At 44.3% G+C, this 23,285-nt stretch overlaps 2 protein-coding genes across 2 annotated transcripts in view; one reads left to right on the top strand and one right to left on the bottom strand.

Annotated features, from left to right (window-relative positions):
• Nucleotides 1-356: 356 nt before the first annotated feature.
• On the bottom strand, nucleotides 357-22,871 carry LOC119433967 (glucoside xylosyltransferase 2). Its single transcript, XM_037701258.2, has 6 exons — nucleotides 22,298-22,871; nucleotides 18,369-18,516; nucleotides 17,530-17,661; nucleotides 16,772-16,964; nucleotides 9,147-9,460; nucleotides 357-7,748 (listed from the first exon to the last, which is right to left on the bottom strand). Exons 1-6 carry the CDS (start codon nucleotides 22,495-22,497, stop codon nucleotides 7,572-7,574), a joined length of 1,164 nt encoding a protein of 387 aa, XP_037557186.1. The 5' UTR covers nucleotides 22,498-22,871; the 3' UTR covers nucleotides 357-7,571.
• The window catches only part of LOC119433183 (uncharacterized), a 221,909-nt gene continuing 207,913 nt past the window's right edge, over nucleotides 9,290-23,285 (top strand). Inside the window, exon 1 of the mRNA XM_037700325.2 lies at nucleotides 9,290-9,426. The gene's annotated coding sequence lies outside the window, so the exon portion shown is untranslated. The remainder of the gene's footprint in view (nucleotides 9,427-23,285) is intronic.

Genomic DNA, 23,285 nt, shown 5'->3' with positions numbered 1-23,285 from the left:
TCTACCATTCTTAAAGTTTATGTAAATCCAACCACAACAGGGTCTTCGTGTTTGCGCCCCTTGGAATGCGGCCACTGCCACATCGAAGCAACGCCGTGACATCGTTTTCAGCTCAAGAATGCCATGTCAGGTGAGCTACTGCTATAAGACAGTCACGCCTTTTACATCTGTCTGTCCCTCCAGGAGCCACTGTAGCAGGGCGTCAGGTTGCTGCTGTCCGACCTGTAAATGTTCGCTGCAAACATTATCATTGATTAAAGAGTTGTTGCATAAACTTGCATTACCCTAATTACAAATAAAACATTTTTGACCATTCCATTGCAAAGGATATATATTTTGCATAAAGAAACACGAGACATTTATTTTTGTGCTGCATTGTTTATTTTGTTGCTGTTAATCATGGCACACGGAGTGTAACAAACAAACAAATGCTGAAACAATCCTGGAACAAAACAAAAACGAGATCGTCCAATACGATATTTCCAGGAACAAAGCTTTTAGTACCCAGTACTAACTTCATGCAAAAAACATTGCGAAAACAATGGCACAATAATATAGGCTGTTGTCGAAGATTCTGTGCATCTACTGGCATTGACACATGTCCCCCATATAAATAAATATGCATTCAAAATATTACACACCAGCGCGGATTCTTAAATGCTCACTTCTGTTCATAATGTATCACACTAAATTGCTCTTCATAAATGAAATCCATGAAAAATAATCCAGTTACTGTATAGTCTTGCGCAACAGCAGACAATAATGCAATAGCCATACCTCTAAAGGTGAATTTGCACAGCAGGATGAATTGCAGATTCGTTCCACACACAAACATAACATGGCGAGTTGCAGCGATCGCACAAGTGGCAGCTGGTCTATGGAGTCCTTGTGTGGTGGTGTGATTCGTCAGCACTGAGCTTATTGAGCTTGCCCCCACAGACTGACATGTCGATCCTTCCGATTGCATGAATCCAACTTAAGTTCCTTCTTGTGTACTTTATATTTTTTTTTAAATAATGAGAACCAGCTTATAAACGTATCATGTCATCACCATCAGGGTGACCAGTTTCGCCTATTATATATAGGGCTTGTTGAATCAACAAAATCTCGTGATATTCTTCACATGCATGTTGCCAATTTGTACGCGTCTTGGCATTCAATTCTTGAATTGTGGCCTTAACTGAGGAGGCACTATTTTAGATCTCTAACCCTTATTGGAGATGTCAACGGCAACCCACGAGGAATTATCATTCCTGAGCTGAAGGTATCGAGCTGGAATCAGTGATAACAGCTAGCTTTCGATTTCAGTGTTCTCATCCTTTCTCATATAGTCAGTCATCTCACAAGGCATGTGTGAAAAGAGAGTGTATAAAAGTGTTTTGGACTAAACAGAGTTGGATACTATTTCAGTAGGCAAGTTTGGTGAAATAATTCGCTCATTTCAGACTATTTTGCGCAAGCCAAGACAGTTATCTGAAGATTGCAATTTGCTTGCTGACTGAAATTTATCTGGTTTACTTGGTAATCATAATTAATAGGCAGTATTCTTTTTCACTCGACTATGACATCTAATTTATCCTGGTGGTTTTATGTTACGAAGAGAAGCAGATTAATTCTTGGAAATAACCTTCGTTTACAAATTCACGTAATAATGGAACACAAATTTGTTAGAAGAAAAAAATGCTAGAAAGGAAAGGTACAGCTGTTGCACAAGTTTATGCAGTAACTAGAGTGAACTATATTGCCATTTCCGAGATGATAGTCTTCGCGAGCATGGAAAACTCATCTGTACATAATCGGGGGATCCGAGAGGCCTATTGTTAGGAACAATCAAATGAAGCCAACAGACAATAAAGCCAACAAGTGCATAGGGGAAATTAACTCTACCTTTTAAAATGCTGGTGTAGAAATAACAAAGGCAAAACGAAAGTGGAAAAAAAGAACTTTTCCGTGGCTGAGAGCTGAACCAACAACCTCTGTATGATGGGTGTGGTGCTCTACCAGTTGAGCTATGGTAGTGGCTCTCACGAGTGAAGTGGAATTTTGGGCAAGTCCGTGCATAGCTGTCAATGTCAGTGGTGCAAAAGATAAGTGGAAGAAACGCGAGACGAACAGAAAGATTGTCTTTCTGTCCGTCTTCTTGCTTCTTCCACGAACTTTTTGTGACATACATGGACAGCTGTCATTTTTTCTACCAACCTTCTAGGGAACTTGTGTACGTATGGTAATCTTAGCCCTGGGAGTGTTACAGTTCCACTCATGGCCTTGGTGGCAGATGTATAACATCATGTCACCACATGCGTCGCACTGTATGTGAGCTTAGGCTCAGTTTGCTTGTTATTATTAGTTTCTTGCTAAGTAAGCATAACAAAAATTCGGAATGAACAGGCTAAGAGTGTGTCCACAGTAAGGTTGTACTAGTATATTACAGGAAAGGTGTTTCCAAAAACGAAATTCCCAAATGTAGAACATAGCTAGGCAATCTAAAAATGCACTGGACCCAAGAAACGAAATAAATACTAAGCGTGTACTACGAGGCCTCAACAGTTCTATGTCAGGTACAGCTCTTTCAACTGAACCTGTGCCTTTAAAATACTGCCGACTCAGCACCTTGCCCTCTACCAGAAACTCATTGCACAATGCTTGAGGGCCTTTGATAATAAATGTCTAAAGAAGTACAGTTGAAGAGGTTAACAAAGGATTAGCAAGTTTTATAAATAGATAAGCAACAAATTTGCAGACGTGACTAAACTACTGTATGACAACCCAGGAACATGGACAGCTTCTCTTTCATGAGCACATAACTGTGTGCTTTAACCTTTTAATGGTGAATGCTTTTTTCACTAAAAAAGGACGAAAATGGCCAGTGGATTCTTTAGTGCTCTACGTTACTCTTTACTCTAAACCATGAAAAGTATGGCAAGGAGTGCTAAAAAAGGACACCCTGAAGATGACAGAAAGAAAAAAGGTTACGATAAAATGGCCTGTTCATGAACCACAGAAGCGGTCATAATGATGATGTGAGCTCATTGCAAACTGTTAAGTTGTTAATTACAGGCAAAGTACCAAATTTGAAATGTTTGATTACAAGCTTCCCCAAATAATAATAATAATAAAAAACAAATGCAAGAACCACACTAAACAACATTACTTAGGGGCTTTGCAGGCGTGACCAACTAACTTATTGTTCACAGAGTGTGCAATGCCAGGCACGCCTCCTTAGACAAGTAACGTAAAAATTCATAGACATTGTGCGCATAGTGCAGATGTTCGTAGTTAAGACACCCAAGGAAAAGAGAAAGCTGTTCAACAAAGAAATTTGCAAGTGTGAAGCGCTTAGCTAGGTTATTTGCTTTGTGACAAAGTAGACTTCCCTCAAGCCAAACACAACGAGACACAGCAATATGATTGTTCTGCTAGAAGTTGAGGTAACCAAAGTGCATCAAATCTATGGGAACTGAAGTCCCTAATTGCTTGGCTTATCAGTAAATTCAAGGTAACAGAGTCCTGCTTGAATGCGAGGTAAAGCTGAGTGAACACTCTCTGTACCAATGGTTAATGAAAATGCAAACACATGCTGAAGGCCAACACAATAAGGGCTGAAGCCCAGCTCGAAACCCAGCTCAGCAAAACACTTGACAGTGCTACGTTCAACTTGAGATTATGCTGGGCCACACTGTGACACTGTTTCCCTGTGACACCTTTTTCTTGTGACATTTATTATTTTGTGAAAATCAAATGTGCAGCTTGTATTTGTCACCACAAATAGCTCCAGTGTGCAGCCACATACACAACTGTGAGAACCAGGGTCTGAGGGTTTGCTGTCTTTTCTAAGGATGCAAGCATCACAAGTGACAGTAAAACAACAGTGTCGTCAATAAAACATAAACACATTGTTTCAGTACAAGCATGGCACCCATCACAAGGTTTACATCATCTACATACTAACTTCACTTACGTACTAACTAGTGTAGACATCTTGCGCTGCTGAGCACGAGGTCGCAGAATCGAGGCCACATTTCGATGGAGGTGAAATGCAAAAACACCTGTGTGCTTGCGTTGTAGTGCAAGTTAAAAAACCCCAGGTGGTCAAAATTAATCCACTACGGTGTGCCTCATAATCAGAACTGGTTTTGGCACGTAAAACCCCAGAAAGAAGAAGTGTAGACATTCCTCTCTCTGCACCAAGGCTGACATCCTCCAATCAAATTTTTGCAGAACAAACAATGCTGAGCACAAGTATCAGCTCACACGACTTGGTAAACAACACAAGCAAGGTGTTTTTCTTTCTTATCAGTTTTGAAAGCAGCTTAGACAAAATAACGATTTACGAGACAGCTGGTTAACTACATTTCTATGCTTTCCCGGTCTACCATAAACAGTGATTGTCAATCCAAAATTAGCTACGGTTCATCTAGGCTTGACCTTTCAGCAATGAGGGTCGCTTCCTTTCCCTCTTTGCTGTGGTGCTTAGTACGTCACAAACAAGCCACAGTCAAACTGCTCAACATGTCCAGCAGAGCAATGGAAATTTGTGCTGACTGCCATCACATCATTACACAGAACATATGAAGGCTGAAATGTACACGGCACACGCAGCCCATGCTTCATATGAATGCACATACAATATATTTGATATGCTTTAATGAGACGTGTTTTACCAGCGGCATTTCAGACTTAAAAGGACACAAAGCCAATCATTGAATCAGTCTACGTTGTTAGTCTTCCACAACCCTTGCAAATGTTTGTTCTATGGCAAGAGGTGACATTGTTGCAGAGAAAATGTTAACCGAAGGGGCCACACAATAGTAGCTCCACGATTTGAATGGCTAGCAAGAAATGAGTTCTCTTGCATAGCTGCACTAGTGATTTTTTAGACCTTACTCTGCTGGGAACAACTCCTACTATGAGTCTGCGGATGGCACAGAGGGGGCACCACTCTCTTGTAAAAAGTACTGACAAAGCGGTGTGGAAAGGTAGCGAGTTCTCAAACTTCAAAATCCAATAAAATTGGTCAAGCTGCATTTTGTTACCAGCGAAGCTTTTAAGCTAAGTTCCACAGCTGGCTTTGTGTGGTAGTGAAGGCCAGTGTATGACAGTGTGGGTGGTATGAAATGATAATCAAAGAAGAGCCTGGGACCTTAATATTCATTTTGAAACATATTTTAAAAACTATCTTGCATCTACCTCATTTGAATTGACAATCTACTTGGAAAAATTTTTTTTTCACCAGTAGACAGTAATTTCTACGTCTCACTTAAAGTTTCACGGGCTTTGTGTTGAATGTCAGCTAGAGCTTATACAACTGCGAGGGTAAATGCGTTGCTGCTGTGTTCAAGCGAGAGTGCGAGATGGCTCTATACATGTTTAATTTCACGATATACCGGCTGGTGCAGACAGTCTGTCTCATGCAGCACATGGAAAACGGAGCGAAGTGTGGCTCGACTGCCTCGCTAATCAGGAGATCGCGAGAGGCAGCATGTGGGTGAAGTACCCGCTGCAGTCAGACCTCTGCTCATGCAGCGCTTTGTTTCCAAATATGGTATCGGTGGATACGCTCGCCGCATGCCATTGGTGAACAGACGACGGCACGCTACTCTGGCGCCATCTCGTAGCGGTCGTCAATGCAGAGCCCGTCTTGCGCAGCACTATACCTTCTCTACCTTCCTCCTCCGCTTTCCTCCTTTCGCTCTCTTCGCTATCGCCGTTTTTCATCCCCCGCTGTGCTCTGCGTTCGCTTTTTCATCCTTCACTGTGCTCGTTTGCTCAGTTATGACGAAGGACGCTGACGAGGGACGCGCCTTATAGCTGCGCTTTAGAAGGTTATCAAATTATGAAGTTAAGCACCCCGAATTGATGCACTGGCTATGGAAGATGCTGTAGTAAGGAACCCAGGATTAATTCCAACTATCTGGGGCTCTCTAACGTGTATCTAAATCTAAGCGCATGAGCATTCTTTGCATTTCGCTCTCACGGTGGCTCAGAATTGAACCCATGAACTTGTGCACAGCAGCAGGATGCTGCAGTCAATTAGAGTCACCGCGGTGGGTTTTTCTGTAAGTGAAAAGTGATACATCGGGCACCAAATGGAATGCTGATCCATAACTAGCTTGAATTTATGGTTGCCTTTAGTGTCCCTTCAAAATGTGTGAAAAAGCCAACTAGTATGCACAGATATGCATTAAAAATGTGATCAAAGAAACTATGTGACAGCATCAGTCTATGCCGGACGGCGCTGCTTAGTGCACTTGTCATTTTTGATGGGGCAAAAATAAATGCAACAAACTTGAAAATCCCAAACAAATACGTAGAGAAAGGCTACTTAATTATAAACAGCTGAATTTATGCAATTCTACATGCCAACACTGATAATACTGCACAAACAACACTTCTGTTTTTCTGTACACTTTTTCAAACAGGCACCTGAGAGGGAATCTTGTGACTTGCCAGGAACTATTGGAGGCAATGAAGCAAGGAATTGCATAAATAGGATAAAAAATGTGCACATTTTTAGTTCTACAAAATATGAAATAAATTGGGAGCCACTATAATATAGTGCACTGAAGAGAAAATAGTGACATTGACAATGGCAGCTCGAATTTTTGCTAAGCAATCGCTTTTAATACAAACATGCTTAAAATATGTAAATACTATGGCAACACAGAATTACAGGCTTGCAATCTACACAATGTTGACTACAGCTTTAGGATGAAAGATGGAATATAGATGCGAAAGCAAACCACCATCTTTCTCGCTTGTGAAGGAAGCGCCAGACAATGACTGTGGTAGAAACCCGCCGTCATACGGCTATTGCAAGTTGCTTGACTTCGGTAATGTTGCCAGGGGATGAACACTAGGTGCAGGCATTGACTGTACTTCCGTCTATCTGTAGAGATAGCATGACAATGGTCGAAATACGAACTGACCAGGTCACATGCGAGTGTATGTACATGCATACAGCAATGTGTTGACAAAGTTGAGTTGTATTCTCGAACAATCACTTTCGAGGATATTACTACAAGTTTCGTAGCACCCAATGTGTTGATGGGTGACAGCACTGTACCAAGAAAGGCATCGCTCGGAGCCGCCGATGTGTCTAGCACTAATCAAGCGAAATCTTGCGAAAGATAAGGTCTCCCCGAAAGTGACGATCTCGGAATACAACCCAGCCTTTTCGGATAATTTTCAAATAAGCCACTTGTTCTCTGCCAAATCCAATATTTGGGAGCTTTAGGTGGTCCCCATTGAGTCCTTATTATCAGTCTGCGACTGTAAATTCTTTGGAGGCTAAGCTGCGCAGAGTGTCCGTGTTACCAGCACATTCGTGTGATTTTAACAGCATATTCGCACACTTTTCCCATTTCTAGCATTTCTTATTTTTTTACGCGGTACTGTGGAAAACATATTAGAGGGGTTCTACTGTATATGACAAGATGAAGTTAGATTTTTCTCATTGTTCACCATTCATGACTAACGAATCTCGGTGATAATGTAAGCGTGGCAAGTGATCAAGTGCTAAAAGAAATAGCATTGGAATAGAATCGTTACATTATCCCAGCCAAGGATTCTTCTCAGGACTCTGTACTCTGTCTGGTCTTGGTGGCAGCACTGTCGATGCTGCGTGCCGTCGCCTCCCAGTGAACCACCTGCTTGAGAAACTCCTCCCCGCAGCGAGTCTTGCGACTCTGGCTGAGTCCATGCTTGAAAGCGGCAATGAAAGTGTCCCGGAGGCTTTCGCCAAGCTCGTACTGAAATGAAGACCAGGTGCAGTCAAGCCATAATAAAAAATGAAGTGATAATCCAAGCAAAATTTTGTTCGTTACATTGAATGCTTGCTATAAAAATACAAAAAGCGCACTATTGCTGTCACATGTGCAGACCAGAGCTTCAGACAGACACCTTTGGAAGACATTCTTGGAATGTTCGCATGCTCTTGTAAATGCAGCCTATATTTTCCTTTTCTCTGGGGAGAAGTATTGTTAAAGAGGGCATGCTTTAAGATGGCTTAATTCTATTATTATGTACACAAACCTGCAATCTAGAGTCAATAAAGCCTTGCAACAGATGGATAGACAAGGCAAGTAAGCAGTTATTTGAATAGCTGAGTAACACTGAAATGAACTATAAAGTCTTAAGTATCAAGGACAACAGAAAAACACCTCAAGTTGTGTTTTATATTGTGGCAGGCAGAGCTTTTAAAGCAATGTTTTACATTATGTTTGACCACTGTGAATGCAAGATAGCAGCCACTTCAATTATAATCGTGCAGTTCTCCAAATTGTCTATTGACAATGACTCGAGATTGTATCAATGTTGCTTGCTTAACGTAATTCTATATTCCATATAAGACGTTCAATTCAATCTTTTGATTACCGTATTTATTCGAATATTATGGGAGGTTTTTTTCACAGAATCTTTAGCCTCGGAGTCACCGCCCACCATCTACGCGAAATTTGCCTTTAGGTGTGGCTTCACGGCAGCATGCTTTTCGCTTTATAGTGTGACTTTACGGCAGCACGCGCCACGATGCTGTTAAGCCACACTACAAGGCGATATATATATATTTTTTTGGGTCCTCCAACTGGGACCCTCACCTTATAATCTTGACCTCAGCCTTATAATCGAATCAATATGGTACTTCCATCCCAATCGAAGGTTCTGGCTGGCACCCATACATACCCATAGACTGGGTCTTTCGTTATTTCGATTCTGGAATTAGCCCTTGCTTGCCGTATAATTGAAACTCGTGCAAGGGCAGCAATTTTTTTTTGTGCATTCCTGACAAGGTGCGGCTCTTACACGGGACCAAACATTTTGATCAAAGTGGTGCCGCCGCAACTGGCGACTTGTGCACACCCCAGATCCCCGGATGAACCATTGCATCAGAAGTCAACACACAGCTCTCGCCATCTAGGTAGTGGCATGTGGAAGTATGCAGTGTGCGAAAATTCGCTGATGCGCGTGCGTGGCATCGGGGCACTAAATCCGATTGCTTCTCAGTCTGAAATTTTTTCCCAAAAATTTACGGCTGCCAAGTTACACAGGTGCGGACCTTACATGAGTTATACGGTTATGCTAAGTGTACACACCGGCATAATCTTCCTATTTTTAGGTGGTTTCCACAACACAAGCCGTGGCAATCTCACCTGCCCCATGGCCTGGTGAAGTTCCCGGAAAGCCGGCTCCGAGTCTTTGACAAAGGCTTTGCGAGACCCGTGGACAACAGCCGGCGGTCCCGCGGTGCAGTACGCTCCGTACATGCAGTGGTCGGGCCGGTAGTTCCATCGGCACGAAAACAGCAACAGGCGTTCAGGGTGGGCGCTGAACAAGATGTTGAGGAGGTCCTGGTCACCCCAGGTGATGTCGCGGCCATACCTCTGCAGCAGCGGCCCCAGGCGCTCCTCCCAGCCAAACTTCCGCATGCGGGTGAGGTTCATCAGCATTACGCCCGAGTTGACACCTGTGTTCGGCACGGATGGGAAAGTTGGCAAAACAAATCATGATGAAAGAGCTGATCACAAGTTAGTGGGAACGAAGGGACACCCACTCAGGCTACCCACCCACTGATCTCTCTATTTGATCAAGAGTACTACAGATACTCATCTGGTCAGACAGCGTGTTAGAAGAACAGAGGGTTGTCGTCACCGAACAAGTCAAAATTGACGTTTTAGAATCCATACGACTCCTTTGTTCACAATGCATCAATTAATTTTTGAAATTTCAATTAGCTTTTGACTTGGTCAGCAACCACAGCCACCTTGTTTGTATATTTGCACTTGTTTGCAGTTTAACCCTTCAAGACGCCGTGTACACAATTGTGTACGCCAAGAAAGTGCGTCAACAAAAAAAGCATTGATGAAAGTAATGATATTTCAAATGTGTCGCATGTATCTTGAAACTATTCTGATTGCAATCGTGTTGCAAATTTGAATAACAGGCTCAAAATGTTTTAGTAAAGCTAGTAAAGCTTGCACTGATGCGAGTATGTCGTTGTATGTAGTGGGTTCACTCCTTTCATGGTTTTTCTCAATGTGTTGCACCAGGCATAATTTTCAAGTGGCTGGATAGGCGAATTTCAAGCCTGCTAGACATGTAATGTTCTGTAGTGAGTTTTCGCATGGAGTCCATATTCTGTAAACTTGACAAAACTCACCAATGAATTGAAAATTCTTAATATACTCTGCAGCTGTATGCAATATGCAAGAAATGCGGTGAAATTAAGATTTCAACCAACAGAATTCACTGGCGTCTGAAACGGTTAAAAACTGACTACAAGCCATGAAAAGTAAAAGTCGAAATTCCCCTTTTGAATATGACTATCAAATTGCATCACCAAAGATGCCAGCATGACGTCGTTGTTTTCACAGTTCTATTTTTGCATTTTTCAAACGCTCCTGTGCCTGAAAAAGCTTTCCGAAGCCACCAGGCTAAGTCGCTGCTTATTTTCAGTTTCAACGAGGTCATCCTTTACTGGTGAAGTGGTGGGTACTCCAGCGTACCCTTTATGCATTTTGTAATATTTTGCCTGTGTCTTCACAACGATCAATCACCTCGCCCAAGACATCACAGTGCTAGACATTTTATTTCGGCCATCTATGACTCCTTTACGTACGCCTGAATCTTAATAGACCATTTTTGCATTGTGCCCAGGCTGCAATGCTGGGAATCAAACCCGCAAGCTCATGATCAGTGACAGAAAGCCACAGACGCTGAGCGAGCCACTGCAGCGGTTATTCTGAAAGGAGAGATTGGGTGTTTACATAAATGTTACTGCATTTTTCTTGAATCTTAATTACTTTCTCAAATCGAAAAAAAGTGAAATAAGCAATAAGCACTCCTCTATTCTCACAAAAGAAAAAAAGAAAGAATTACACACAAATGTAAACATTCTTTCAAACAGTGTGAACGAGACATATACAAGGGGAACAGCTCTCAGACATGCATTCCCTCATGTATGCCTCCTTCACACCATTAGAAAGATTGTATAGCATATCGTATGAGTGTGCCCACGAAGAAGTCTCCGAAATGTAAGCATGGCCTTTCCTTTCGAATGGAGAATTGGAGTTCAAGTTGATACCATGGAAATGGTACGGTCTACGAGTATGAGCGTTGAAGCAAGCAGGCTTGATGACACAGGTGGTAATTAGTTACGAGATATGAAAAGCTCCAGGAGCAGTTGCTGAAGGGCAGGCATAAGACACTCTTGCTTCAAGAGAGAGACTATAAACGAGTGTGATCACATCGAGCAGCTTTTTCTATCCAATACCTCTTTTTACAAAGTAATGAATACCATATTTTTTATTTCGAGTTTACTGATAACTATATTTGTTGCTCTAGCCTCATATGTCACTTTGCTTCAGTTCTAGGCATACTAGCCAAACAAAATTACGAAATTTGTTTGAATTAACCGGAATTCTGAATTATACAAAAATAAAGTTCAGACAAGCCTACGGTATAGATAATAGCTTTAATTTCGCAAGTCATTCTAGACCACGCTTCAGTTAGCATACTAGCCAGGATGCAACTGTGGGTGGAAAAAATGCATTGGCATATGTCAGTGTGATCTTCAATACATTCAACATGGCTTTAGTCACAGGTTGGTCATTGCAGTTGTTCCCCATATGAGGCTGTGTAGATAAGTTGCAGTACACAAGCAAGATTTTTGTGAAAAAAAAAATCAATGAAGAGGAAAGACCTGTTGTTGCTTTCGATCAGAAGCATAGCGAAACGATCTCTCTGGAGCTCATGAAAGTTGCACAGGTGTGTGACTCTGTGACGAGTCATGACGAAACTGACAAATAAGATGTGTGACCCATTGCTGGGTCGTGACGAACAGAAATTGAGACCACAAGAAAAAAGAAGCATTACTATTGCAGCGAAGATACAGAACAGCATGAACCGTGTTCTTTCTCCTCCAACAAGTGTCTTGCTTAGAGGTAATCTGTTACATACACCATGGGTTCTCAAAGTGGATTCTGCAGAACCCAGGGATACTGCAGGCTCCTCCTCAGGGTTCCGTGAGCCCCTGATAAATTTTCCCTGGTTCATTGCTTGCCAAGTCACATTGACGGTGAACCCGAGGTGCGCTCGATCCAAGCAACCCCCATTACTCAAGCCAGAGTGTCAAAAGCGCATCACAGTGCATAACATAAACGCGCAAGCTGCACAATACTTCCCGCCAGCAACTTGTAGCCACTCAGCCTCAGAAAATGGGCAGCGTGGTTAAGCTATTGCACTTGAATCTCAGAGGCCTTAACTTGCTTCCATGCGCATTTCTCGTGTTTGTAGATAGGTGACGCTAGCATGCGCACTCACGTATAGGTCAAATAAAAAATAAAAAAAGAAAGAAAAATACACGGAGCAACGCAACACAGTTCGTTCTAGTAATGTTAGCGTGCGTTGGTGCCGTAACAAGCGGTTAGGGCAAATTTAGTCACACTTCGAACGAGCGTACTTGGCCATTAGTGGCAAACAGAAAGGTTTAGTTCGCCGAACGCGCTTTGCTGTGATGAAGTGTGTAGCCTAGACTCGAAGTAGAGTCAGCACAAATTCTAAGACCCCTTGTGATGAAACGTTATAGGTGTCCCCGTGCGATATGCACTGAAAACTTGTCATTCTTTCTTGGCATGTCTTGGTTCCAATGCTGTCTTGTCTTGACTCATGACAATTGCACCCAGTTTGCACCACATGTGGGTTGCATGTCGGCGTTAGCCTGTCCACTACCACCGTTGGCCCCAAATGTATTGCGCGCTACGCCTAGCCTCTGTTCTAGCTAGTCTCCCCACTACCACTGCTGGCCCCCAAAATGTTGCAAGCTATGCCTAGCCTCTCTACTACGCCTTTTCAACATGATTGTGTGTCATTCAACATGAGCAAGAAGGCCAAACACAGAGCATACTCCAAAGTTTTTTGCAGTACAGATTTACAGAAACTGGAGGAAATCCCCAGTCTGTTATTTGTTATGAAGTCTTGGCAAACAGCTGCATGAACCCAGCAAAGCTCTCTCGTCCCCTTACCACGAAGCAACCATCATTCAAGGATAGGACGCTCGACTACATTGCAAAAAAACAAGCAACAGCTGGAAGCTCAAAAAATGGACTCACCCAAAGAGGTAAGAAGCTTGTTTTTTTTTTTTTTAATTTCTAAGTACCGAGAGTAGATGGTTTGCGATGTGGCAAGTATTTAGACTCCCAGTATTTTTCGTTCCAGAGTTCTGCAACGTCCGTGAACAAGATGAAAGTATTGTACCTGCTCAGTTACAGAATAGTCAAACAGCTGAAACCACACACAATATGTGAGGACCTCATCATGCCTTGCATACAAGATGTCGTGAAGACATTGATCGGGGAAGAGCACATGAAGAAAGCAACAAGTGCCAATTTCCAATGACACTGCCGGTCCGACGCATCCGCGATATGGTGTCGGATGTGGAAGGCCAAGTAATCAAAAGCATCAAGCAATCTCCGAAATTTGCGACTGCTACGGATGAAAGCTGTGATGTTGCAGGCTACCCTCAGGTGGTGACTTTCGTGAGATATCTGGCTGGCAATCTAATTAAGGAAGAGCTTCTGTGCTGCATCATGCTGGATACTTCAACTACTGGAAAGGACATTTTTGATGTAGTGAACTAGTTTTTTCTTTCAAGAAGACTTTCTTGGAGTAAATGTATTGCTGTTTGCACTGACGGTGCCAGGGCGATGACAGGGAAAGTGAAAGGGTTCATTGCACTGATCAGACAGGTAAACAACAACATTATGTTCACTTACTGCATGATTCAATTCGCATTTTCATGGTGCTATGCAGGGACATCGGCGCTGCCCATGAGCATTTGCTGCTGCACACTGAAGTGAGGTGGCTCTCAAGGGGAAATGCCTTGAGTAGTGTTTGAACTCAGAGAAGCACTCAGGGAAGCCTTGGCACTTCATGGAGCTTAGCAGGGTTCCCTGGGACCAGCATGCTTGGGCACCCCTGACATTCACCATCCCTTAAAATGGAATTGTGGGGTGTGATGCCATGAAACTGCACAGTTGGTTTTAAGGAACCCTGTAGTGGAGAGTATCAGGCTAAGTTTGACTACATGGCGTTTTTTAACATGCACCTGCATAAATCCAAGCACGTGAGAATAGTGGATTTCGAGTTCGAAGCGATTTTGTCCGAATATTTTTTAATCGAATATCAAACAGTTCCTGTTCAAAAATCTTAGCCACAAAGTGGCATACGAGATAATTACTGATTACGTGCAATTATTAAGTAGACTAATTTGTGAGAATGAGACCACAATAATTCAAGTATGACTTACTTATTGGAATACTTATGGATGTATGAGTACGACTTATTTATTGAAATAATGGAAAAAAGAAATGAACTAAATCTGCTTCTGTTCAGTATGTAGTACACACACCACAATTCTCACATGTCGCAGTTTCCAATGAGAGCCAAGTTCAATCAGTTCTCGTGAAGAAAAAAAAGAAAGTTGTTCGACATGCTCCGGAGCTGGTGTTCCCCTCTCCTGGTTGTCATAATATTGCCTGGTTGCCTGGGTAGCTGGAATGGACAGATACTTCTGCGCCACTGCAGCCACAGCAGGGTAGAGCTGGAAGTCCAGGGTCGACCACCACAGAAGGGGATCCTCTGAACAGCCAAGCAGTGGGGTTTGCAGAAACTCATTCACTTGCTTCTGGCACTGGGATATGCCAGCCGACCGCAATGTTTCTTCCGAAGCCATCTTGACCTAATGCAGTCCACACAGAGTATGCTTCTATTGTGGTGCTCGACCAGTGTTGCCAGCACCAATAGCAGAGACATCTTCACATTCACAAACCTGGTCTTTGAGACTTCGCAGCAGGCTGACTGCAAAGGAGGCTACTTCATTGGCTTCTGAAATGTACTCTTTCAGAGTAATCTCAGTGCACTCTAGCAAAGCTATCACCTGCAAGAGTGTTGGGTATTTGGTTGCAGAGAGTTTCGTTGTTGCTTGCTGAGTTGCTGACGTACACTGACCAGCCCAGCCGTTGGCTTCCATTCCGCGGATGACAGGTCTTCCACACTGTCTGACTCAGAAAGCTCTGCAGAGATGGCAGTGCGAAGCTCAACGAGCCTGGACATCATGGCATGTTCACTGTTCCATCTCGTAGGCATGTCTTGCATGACTTCGAGGAGTTCCATCTCCATATTTCTTTGTATGTTCTGGAGTCGGGCATGTGCTCTCGTGCTTCTTTTGTAGTGGCCAACTATTGAATGTGCCTTTGCGCACAGCTGAAAGAATCCAGGTGCATGCTTCTTTGCGTCAGCGAAGCAAAGCTGTGCAGCGTGGGCAAAACATTGAACCCTGTGCCACTGCGAATACTCTACAGCAGCAACAAAGTTCCTGCCATTGTCAGTGACAATATAGGTTGGCAAATCTTCTGGAAGTTCCCAATCACGTTCTGCAGAAAGTGGCGAATGTTTTCTGCGCTGCAGTCTTCGGTCATTTGACAACATGTCAGAGTGTAGGTGTGCTGCAGCAACTTGTTGTCCATTATGAGGCACGTCACACTTACGTAGCTCTGACGAGCGCATGAGGTCGAGCTGTCAGTGGTCAAACAGGAGCACTCGACTCCAGCATCAAAGACTGATTGGAGCGCTTTCATCACTTCATCCTTTGTTCGTGCCGTACAAATTGGGAATCACCGACCTCGAGACAGTGGTCCTTGAAGGCACGCTATACTCGGGAATAGCGGCCCTCAGCATTTTGACAAAGCCGTTTTCCATGACGACACTGTAGGAGTGCAAACCGCCCGTGATGAAGGTTGCAGTCTTCTGAGTCACCTGTCTCGCCTTCGGTGCAGTTGATTTCATTATCGGACGAAAATGTGATGAATCTGACGGCTGCGGTGTTGACTGCCTCGCAGCATTCTTTTGTTTTCACATGCAGTGCATTCTTCTTTGTAAGCCGCATACAAGTTAGAATGCTTCTTCAAGTTGTTTGAAAGGGTTATTGTTGTTCCAGTTGGCATCTTTAGTGACTTTTTGCATTGTTCACACCGGGCTTCATTTTTAGAAGTTTAGATAAACACTTCCAAACTGGATATTTCACGCTGTCGCTCGAGTTCACTGACCAACTGAGCTTCCATCATTTTGACAATGTTGATGTCATTCACTCATCTTGCCACCTTCTTTTGGAATATTATAGTTTAAATGTTTTGAAACTGTGTTTATGAGCTCTCTTGCAAATAAATGTTTTTGAGCAATTATGAAGGTTATGAGAAGTTTTTAAAGATATTTATTTTTATCCGAAACTTGTTTTTCTAGCTTAGTGTCTGGACGCAGCGGTGGTGAGAGGTGAGTGCTGGCAACCAGGGTGCCAAGATTGGCAAAGATGGCGCCGGTGTATCTAGAGCTCGTTGCACTGGTTTCTTCTGCTCATTGTTAAACAAAGTTGATGAAATTACTACAATTAATATATCTGAAAGCTCCCACCATAATATTTATGCAGCGTTGCCAAATGCACGAGTCTATTTTTGATATAAAAAATTGTGCCTTAGTGATTATTAGACAGTTAACAAACTCGCAACCGTAAGTTTGCGAACACTTCGAAAAGCACTGAACATTACAACTGTTCTCGAAGCGAATATCGAATGATGTAATATTCGAAACTATTTGAATATTCGCACACACTAATTTCACCTTTATCGAAATGCAGCCGCTTGTGTGGCCACCCATGACCTCGGTCTGAGCAGCAGAATGCAATAGCCAATCAGCCACCATTGTGGGTACACACGCCATTCCTTACCAAGCGGTTGGTAGAAAGGGTGCCTGGCGAAGCGCCGGTACCAGTTGGTGGCATAGTCCTCACTCTCGGGGGCCAACGCTGCCAGGTGCGAGCTGTTCATGGATGCGAAGTGCTGCCACAGCTTCTCAATGGGGCTTAGGAACAGGACATCGGCATCCACGTAGATGACTGCGTCCACGTCTGGCAGCATGCTCTGCGAGCAGTTCACATGGTACAGGAGACAACAAAGAAGGGTGCACTTCTAGCGCCTGCATCCAAATCGGTTCCTTACAGGCATATACGATAGCTGACACTAGGCGTCAGTTTAGGTAAGACATGTGACACCAGCAGCTAAATGTGTCTGTTCCAGTTGAATTTTTATGCTTTCCGTAGGGTTTGAAGGGATTGTTTGACTCAAAATCCAAGGGCAATCAACAAGTTTACTGATGCTCGAGGTGAAATTTAGGGATGGTGAAGCAAGTGCTTTTTTTTTTTAACCCTTGCATAAGCAAATATTGTTTTTAGCTACCACTCATCCTCTGAAGCAACTACTGCTACTTCAGTGGCTGTTCATCAGACGCTTTCTGCCTTTGGTATTAGCCTCAGCATCTGTGTGAAAGTTATCTACATACTCAATCATGCTTGTGGTGATAATGATATGGCTGTGCCCTCCTGATGCAGTTATCGACAGTGTCTTGCAAAAATAATACTGAACTTGACCGTAGCACTAACAAAAAGCAAACAGGCAACAAAAAAGGTAGATGGTCCTCCTCACTCACGGGAAGGAATAGGCGCTGAGATGCGCAAGGCTTGAAGAGGGTCTGCCACTTCTTGGCATCCGGTTCGGGGAACTTCACTGGTGACACCTTGTAATGGACACGCTTCAGCACGCTCTCGGGCCACAAAGAAATCTGGTGAGAGAAAGTAATGCGGTAAAGAAACTACAGAATTTGCATTGAAGAGAAACAAATAATGCCTGAAGGCTTTTTGCATAAGACTAACTGAAAGAATTTGTGACAGGAAGTTTAGGGCAGTATAATGTAGCCATTCCTTCTGCTCAATTCTACGCCACTCTCCATTCTGCTCGATTCAATGCAATTCTATGCAACACCAGGAGCGCATTTATTTTCAAGGAGTCTTAATGGACCTTGAATATGTCTTTCCAAATTCAAGCGGTTTTCAAGGAGGTGTATGAACCACGTTACATTTAAAAGCATGTTACAGAAGCCCAGGTGGTGAAAATTAATAGGGAGTCCCCCACTATGGTGTGCATCATAATCAGATAGTGGTTTCAGCATGTAAAACCCCACCATCTAATTTTAATTTTAGCAACATGCCGTCCCTGTGAGCTTTATCTTGTATCATCCCCTCAGATAACACTTTTCTCCCTGTAATCATGCACTAACCAGTCAGTCAATCCTTGCAGCATGTCTGAATTCAAACAAGTTAGTGGTCCATCTCTGCCACAGACAACAGGACCCCAGTGACGCTGAATTGAGCAGCTTTATCCGGTCACAGCAATTTCCTATTAAAATTGTGATTTTGACTTGATTTTGTTTGAAACTGCACTCTTTGAGAGTGATGCACTTGACGTGTAACAAAAGACGAAGGAACTGACCGCCTGTAGCAGCGGCTCTCTGTTCTCGTCGTCAGCAAAAAGCAGGAGCTCCAACGGCACCGTCGTGAAGGCCACTGCCGACTTGATGTTGGTGAGAGTCATGTTGAGCAGGCTCTTGCATGTGACCACAACCAACTTGACCCGCTCTCTGTGCAAAGCAGCAGTAGCAAAATCAGCAACGCTCACTGTTTAGGACTACTGGAAATTTCATCTGGAAGCAGAATATATGGGCACTGCCATAATTGTCCAACAATAGTGGTTCAGCGCAGTGGTGTAGCCAGGAGGAGGCACATCGGTCATGTCCCCCCGCATCCACCCCTCACTCTCTCCATCCACCATCACATTGGTGCCCTCCCCCTGAAAAGCTCCCTGGCTATGCCTCTGGTTCAGGGAAACCATTACAAAACGTAGTATTCCTTGCTCTGTAATGTGACTCAGTTCTGTTTTCGAATTAAAAAAAAATTCTTGGATTTGCTAGGGTTACACTATAACTATGCTTGTAGCAACTGTATATTTGCTTCCTCCCTTGATCCTAGTTTTGCTGTAAACATTTTACCAGCATTTTTCTTTTCCATCAATTCTTTGTATTACCACTCCTCATTGCATTAACCACACTCCTAAAATGCCTTCTTGAGATTGAAGTATCGTAACTAATAAGTAAACTGATGGATCACTAATGCAAGCATGTATACCACTGGCCACAGTGGCTATGATGTTTTGCTGCTGGGCAGAAGCTTGTGTGTTTGATTCCTAAACATGACTGCCGCATTCTGATGAGGGTGGAATCTAAAAACACTCGAATGTTAGAAAACTACAGTTGGTCAAAATGAATCTGGAGCCCCCCCCCCCCCCAAGTAAGGTGTCTCTCATAGCTTGCGAGTTGCTTTGTGACGTTTAGGCCCATGATTTCATTTACTTTTTGCCAACACATGAACCATATTAAAGGCTTCTTATAGAGCTATTGTAAGCCTTCTATATCTGAAACAGAAGAATTAAAATGTGTTCTATAGCTTGAAGTAATGACAAGTCTGCTTATGTTCATCTATTGAGATGTAAACTGAGTGAAGTATGTGGCATAGTTATTGCAATCAGTGCAGTGGAGCTGTCACAGTATTTACCCACTGGTCTTCTATTTTAAACATCCTTAGCAGGACCACTTATACATGGCTTGCACGTGACGTCACGTCCGCCCGCGCCGCTGCGTCCGCGCCATGCCGGAGCACCGCGCGCGCCGCCTTCGCATCTGATCGCGTGCGCTTATGCGGTCTCACTGTGTTTTCTAAGTGGATTTCACCGCTCCTCGCGAGAAATGTCACCCGTTTACAGTAGGCCTGCGTTTAACGAGGCATTTTACGCAGGACTGATCGGTTCGGCGCGTGCACGATATCAAGAAAAAGTGAAACTGTGCGACGATGTGGACCCGTACACGTTGCGACTGAGTGCGGATACGACGATGGACGTTAGCGCTTTCCCCGAGGTCTCGCATGGATGCATTGTAAACTGCCTAGTTTACAATGCATACGTGCTTCGCGACACTGGAGGAAATGAAGGCTTATAAATCGCTTGAATCCCACAACTACTTCACAAGCGGTTGGGTGAAAACACTGTCGGCGAAGCGGCTGCAAGGAGAAAAGGTGCTCCTACTAGGAGATGGAGGCTGCAGCCCCCGTTTTCCATGCCGCATTTTGTTTATAACATTCAGAGGCATTCCCTGGTTAGTCAGTGGTGCATGCAGGAGACACGCAAGATTGGAGCTTGGTGCAGAGAAGAAACGAACTGATACTGTCCATTTAACAATCACGCAAAAGCGGAGTTTATGTGCTAGGGTCTGAAAATTTTCAAACAGGATATGCAGCTTGCGCGAGTGTTTTGTGGCTGGGAGAATGATGTGCGTACCTTCCATGCTTTATTTGGATCGATATTTCTGCGTTGTTTACATGTATGTTTTGATTTCAACAGTTTTCAATGGGCTGTCTGTGTATGTGCGGTCGTCGTCACCGTCGTCGATCGTAGCGGTTTTCGGGTGGCGTTGCGCCGACTCCAAAAGCTCTTGCTGGTGCAGCGGTCACCGCGTCGACCTCGGGAGTCGTTCGTTTAAACCATCGCCTTGCATCACGCTCGTAGCGCGCAGTGCCTTCATTATTTGCTTTGTAGCCTAGCAAAAGCGTTGGCGCCCAGTTCGGGTTCGTTTCTTCACAGAGCTTGGACGGTCTTCCTACAAATGCAAACAAATGTGATTCTAGTGCAGCGTTAAGTGCGCATTATGTAATATTGCGCAGGCTTAGCTGTTACGAAGTGGGCGCCGCACACTCGAATGTTTGGGAGATCGCCCTTGAGATCAGCACGCTTGATACGCGCAAGCCACAGGCTGCGCCGCTTCGAGCTAAGTGCTTTCGTTCGTTCGTCTTGCCATTCCACAACCTTCGGAGGCCGAAAAAGGTTCATGTTTGCCGACTCCTTCCTCGAGCTGCTTTTACTGCGGTTGCAACACCCAACAACTGCGCAAATAGCCATTGCAAAACAGTGCCATTCGCATACGACTAACAGCGTGGTGGCATATGGTGGTGCTCCGGTATGGCGGAAACCTAACCCAGCATTGGCGGAAGTGACGTCAGTGCAAGCCATGTATATGGAAAAGCAGGAGAATGCTTTGAAGTCTCTGTGGCAGCTCAGAGTATGTCTGACAAACTTTGTCCACTGAGCAAGAAGATTAGGAGGAACTGATGGGGCTCGATCTTTGTGTCACACTCATACAAAATGACAGACCATTGTTGGTCATTTCGTATGATTGAGACATCGTCTACTTAATACAACTGGCCGAACACTTTTACAACAATGTCGAAGATCAAAATTGCAATGAAGACAATGAACTCTGATAACACTGATGGCGCGATAAATGTAGTAGAACTGTATGAGCTATGAGAGGTGCATTAGTGATCATTACGTGTCTGTCACATTAGCTGAGAAATGAATGAAGCCGGACTGGAAATAAACACTTGCATTTGGGACAACAACAGGCCAAGGATTTGTCTCGACGATTTGCACTGCGTCTGGAAACCAGAGCTCAGCTGTAACGGTGCCCCATCTAAAGGGTGTCACTGGTTCAAGCCACCATTGTTTCCTACAGAAATTACTAGAGGGAACTCTGACACTAGTTTAGCATGTGTGGCCAGCACTGGAATGATGGACAGTGCATGGATTTGCCTAAAGTTCATCCTTCTGGCTTCAAACTGCTTTGTCACCTTTCAAATTGATCATGTTATGCATTCGTGCAGATGCTTATTGTCTTCATGCGTTAAGGAAAACTAAATTTCTCCGAGAAACATAATAAGTGAAGCCACAAGAACGTCTCAAGCCACAAAGGCTAAACAAATCCATGTGCTAACCATATTTCACACCGTAGTTGAACGATTCGCAGCGCCACAGTTATGTAGCAATTTTTGTAAGAAACTATACGCAAGCCATAATCGGGCCCACGCGACTTGTGCCACGCGCTCGCAAGAAGCGAAGGAACTTCGCCGACGCGTCATTGCTACGAGGTGACCGCGAACTGCTACATGTCTAATATGAACAGTCGGAATAAATTAACAATAATGGAGCTTCGATCGATTACCAGAATCTTAAAGAGTTTTGCGATTGCCTATGTGGCGTGGGTGCCGAAATAATGTACCTCGGAGCCAGCGTCGTGTGCCCTGCGGTTTTCGTTACACGTTTTGTTGCGCTGTTTCAATTCGATGCGTGTTCGTTCGAGCCTATAATGATCGGCCTCGGCCCCGCTGAGCTATGCGAGGCATCACGTGCATGCATATTGCGCTTCGCCGATCTAGATATTACCACACGACCGGGTAGAACAATTAAACCCACCGCCAGCATTAACCGTAAGCGCGGAACGCGCTACACCTAGGACACGATACAAGAGCCAAACTCACGTAGGTGCTAGGCCGATGACGTTCGTCGCACTCGGTTGTGGCCGGGGTTGACCCGTGCTCTGAGATTTCTTGGCTTTCGGAATGCCCTCCGGCGTATTTGTCCAGAGGTTGGTGTATTCATATTTCAACAAGCACACGGCTGCGAGCACGGAAATGACAAACAGGCACCTCACGAAGTACACCGTCCTCTGTCCGGCCATCGGAAAGCCTGGCCGCGGAAGCGGGAGATCGTATGGAGTCTGGAACACTTAGGAATAGCAATACGTCAACGAGGCGGGCTTGCGACTTCATCGGGTGACGGGACTAGAGGCTCGTTTTGCAATGACACTTCCCAAGCGGAGATGAGATTGCGTCGATGCTTGTGCTCACTGTCATTCCTGTGCGCGCACTCTGTTCCGCGAGCGGAAGATATCTGCGACGCCTGCACGAAAATGTAAGCCATGTTCTTGGCGGCGAGCGTTCCGCATCAGGTGCTCCTCGTCGCACGCATCGCTCCGACAGGAGCGGTGTTCTTAGTTTATGGCAATGACACAACGACACTGGGACGCACGGACAGATTGTTTGTTGACACTACAGCGACCCAGCCCGCAAGGCGGATGGGCTTGGATGCGTTTGGCGAGTGTTTGGCTATTTCTGTGGATATGGCCGCGAAAGCGAAACGAAAGTCTTTCTTGATGTCGTATAGCAGAAAACACACAGTGAGTGAACGCGCCGAAGAATATTTCGATTCGGCATCAGTTTTAAAATTTAGAGTGATACTCAAAGCATTTGGGAGCGCGAAAGAAAGTACGCGAAATGTCTCGTCGAATGTAGTGAAATGCTCAGGCTTTCGACGGCTTCGGCTTTGGCTTCGGCACTGGGCAAAAAAGGCGGGCAACTTCGAAGTGCGACGACAAGGCCGTTCGACGTACAGTGGTATTTTGCTTCCTTCATGCAAGGAAAGGCTCGCAAAAGGTCAGGAACGGGTCAGTGAATGGTACGCAATACT

This window comes from Dermacentor silvarum, chromosome 11 (assembly GCF_013339745.2).
Source record: "Dermacentor silvarum isolate Dsil-2018 chromosome 11, BIME_Dsil_1.4, whole genome shotgun sequence".
Classification (NCBI taxonomy): domain Eukaryota; kingdom Metazoa; phylum Arthropoda; class Arachnida; order Ixodida; family Ixodidae; genus Dermacentor; species Dermacentor silvarum.
This window is presented reverse-complemented; position numbering and strand designations above follow the sequence as displayed.

Excerpts from the sequence above, each read along its gene's own strand:
- LOC119433967 (XM_037701258.2), bottom strand. The coding sequence starts at position 22,497 with ATGGCCGGACAGAGGACGGTGTACTTCGTGAGGTGCCTGTTTGTCATT. Across the intron at positions 17,662-18,368 it reads GAGAGCCGCTGCTACAGGCG|ATTTCTTTGTGGCCCGAGAG; the intron begins GTCAGTTCCTTC and ends TTCTCTCACCAG. Across the intron at positions 7,749-9,146 it reads TTCACCAGGCCATGGGGCAG|TACGAGCTTGGCGAAAGCCT; the intron begins GTGAGATTGCCA and ends TCTTCATTTCAG.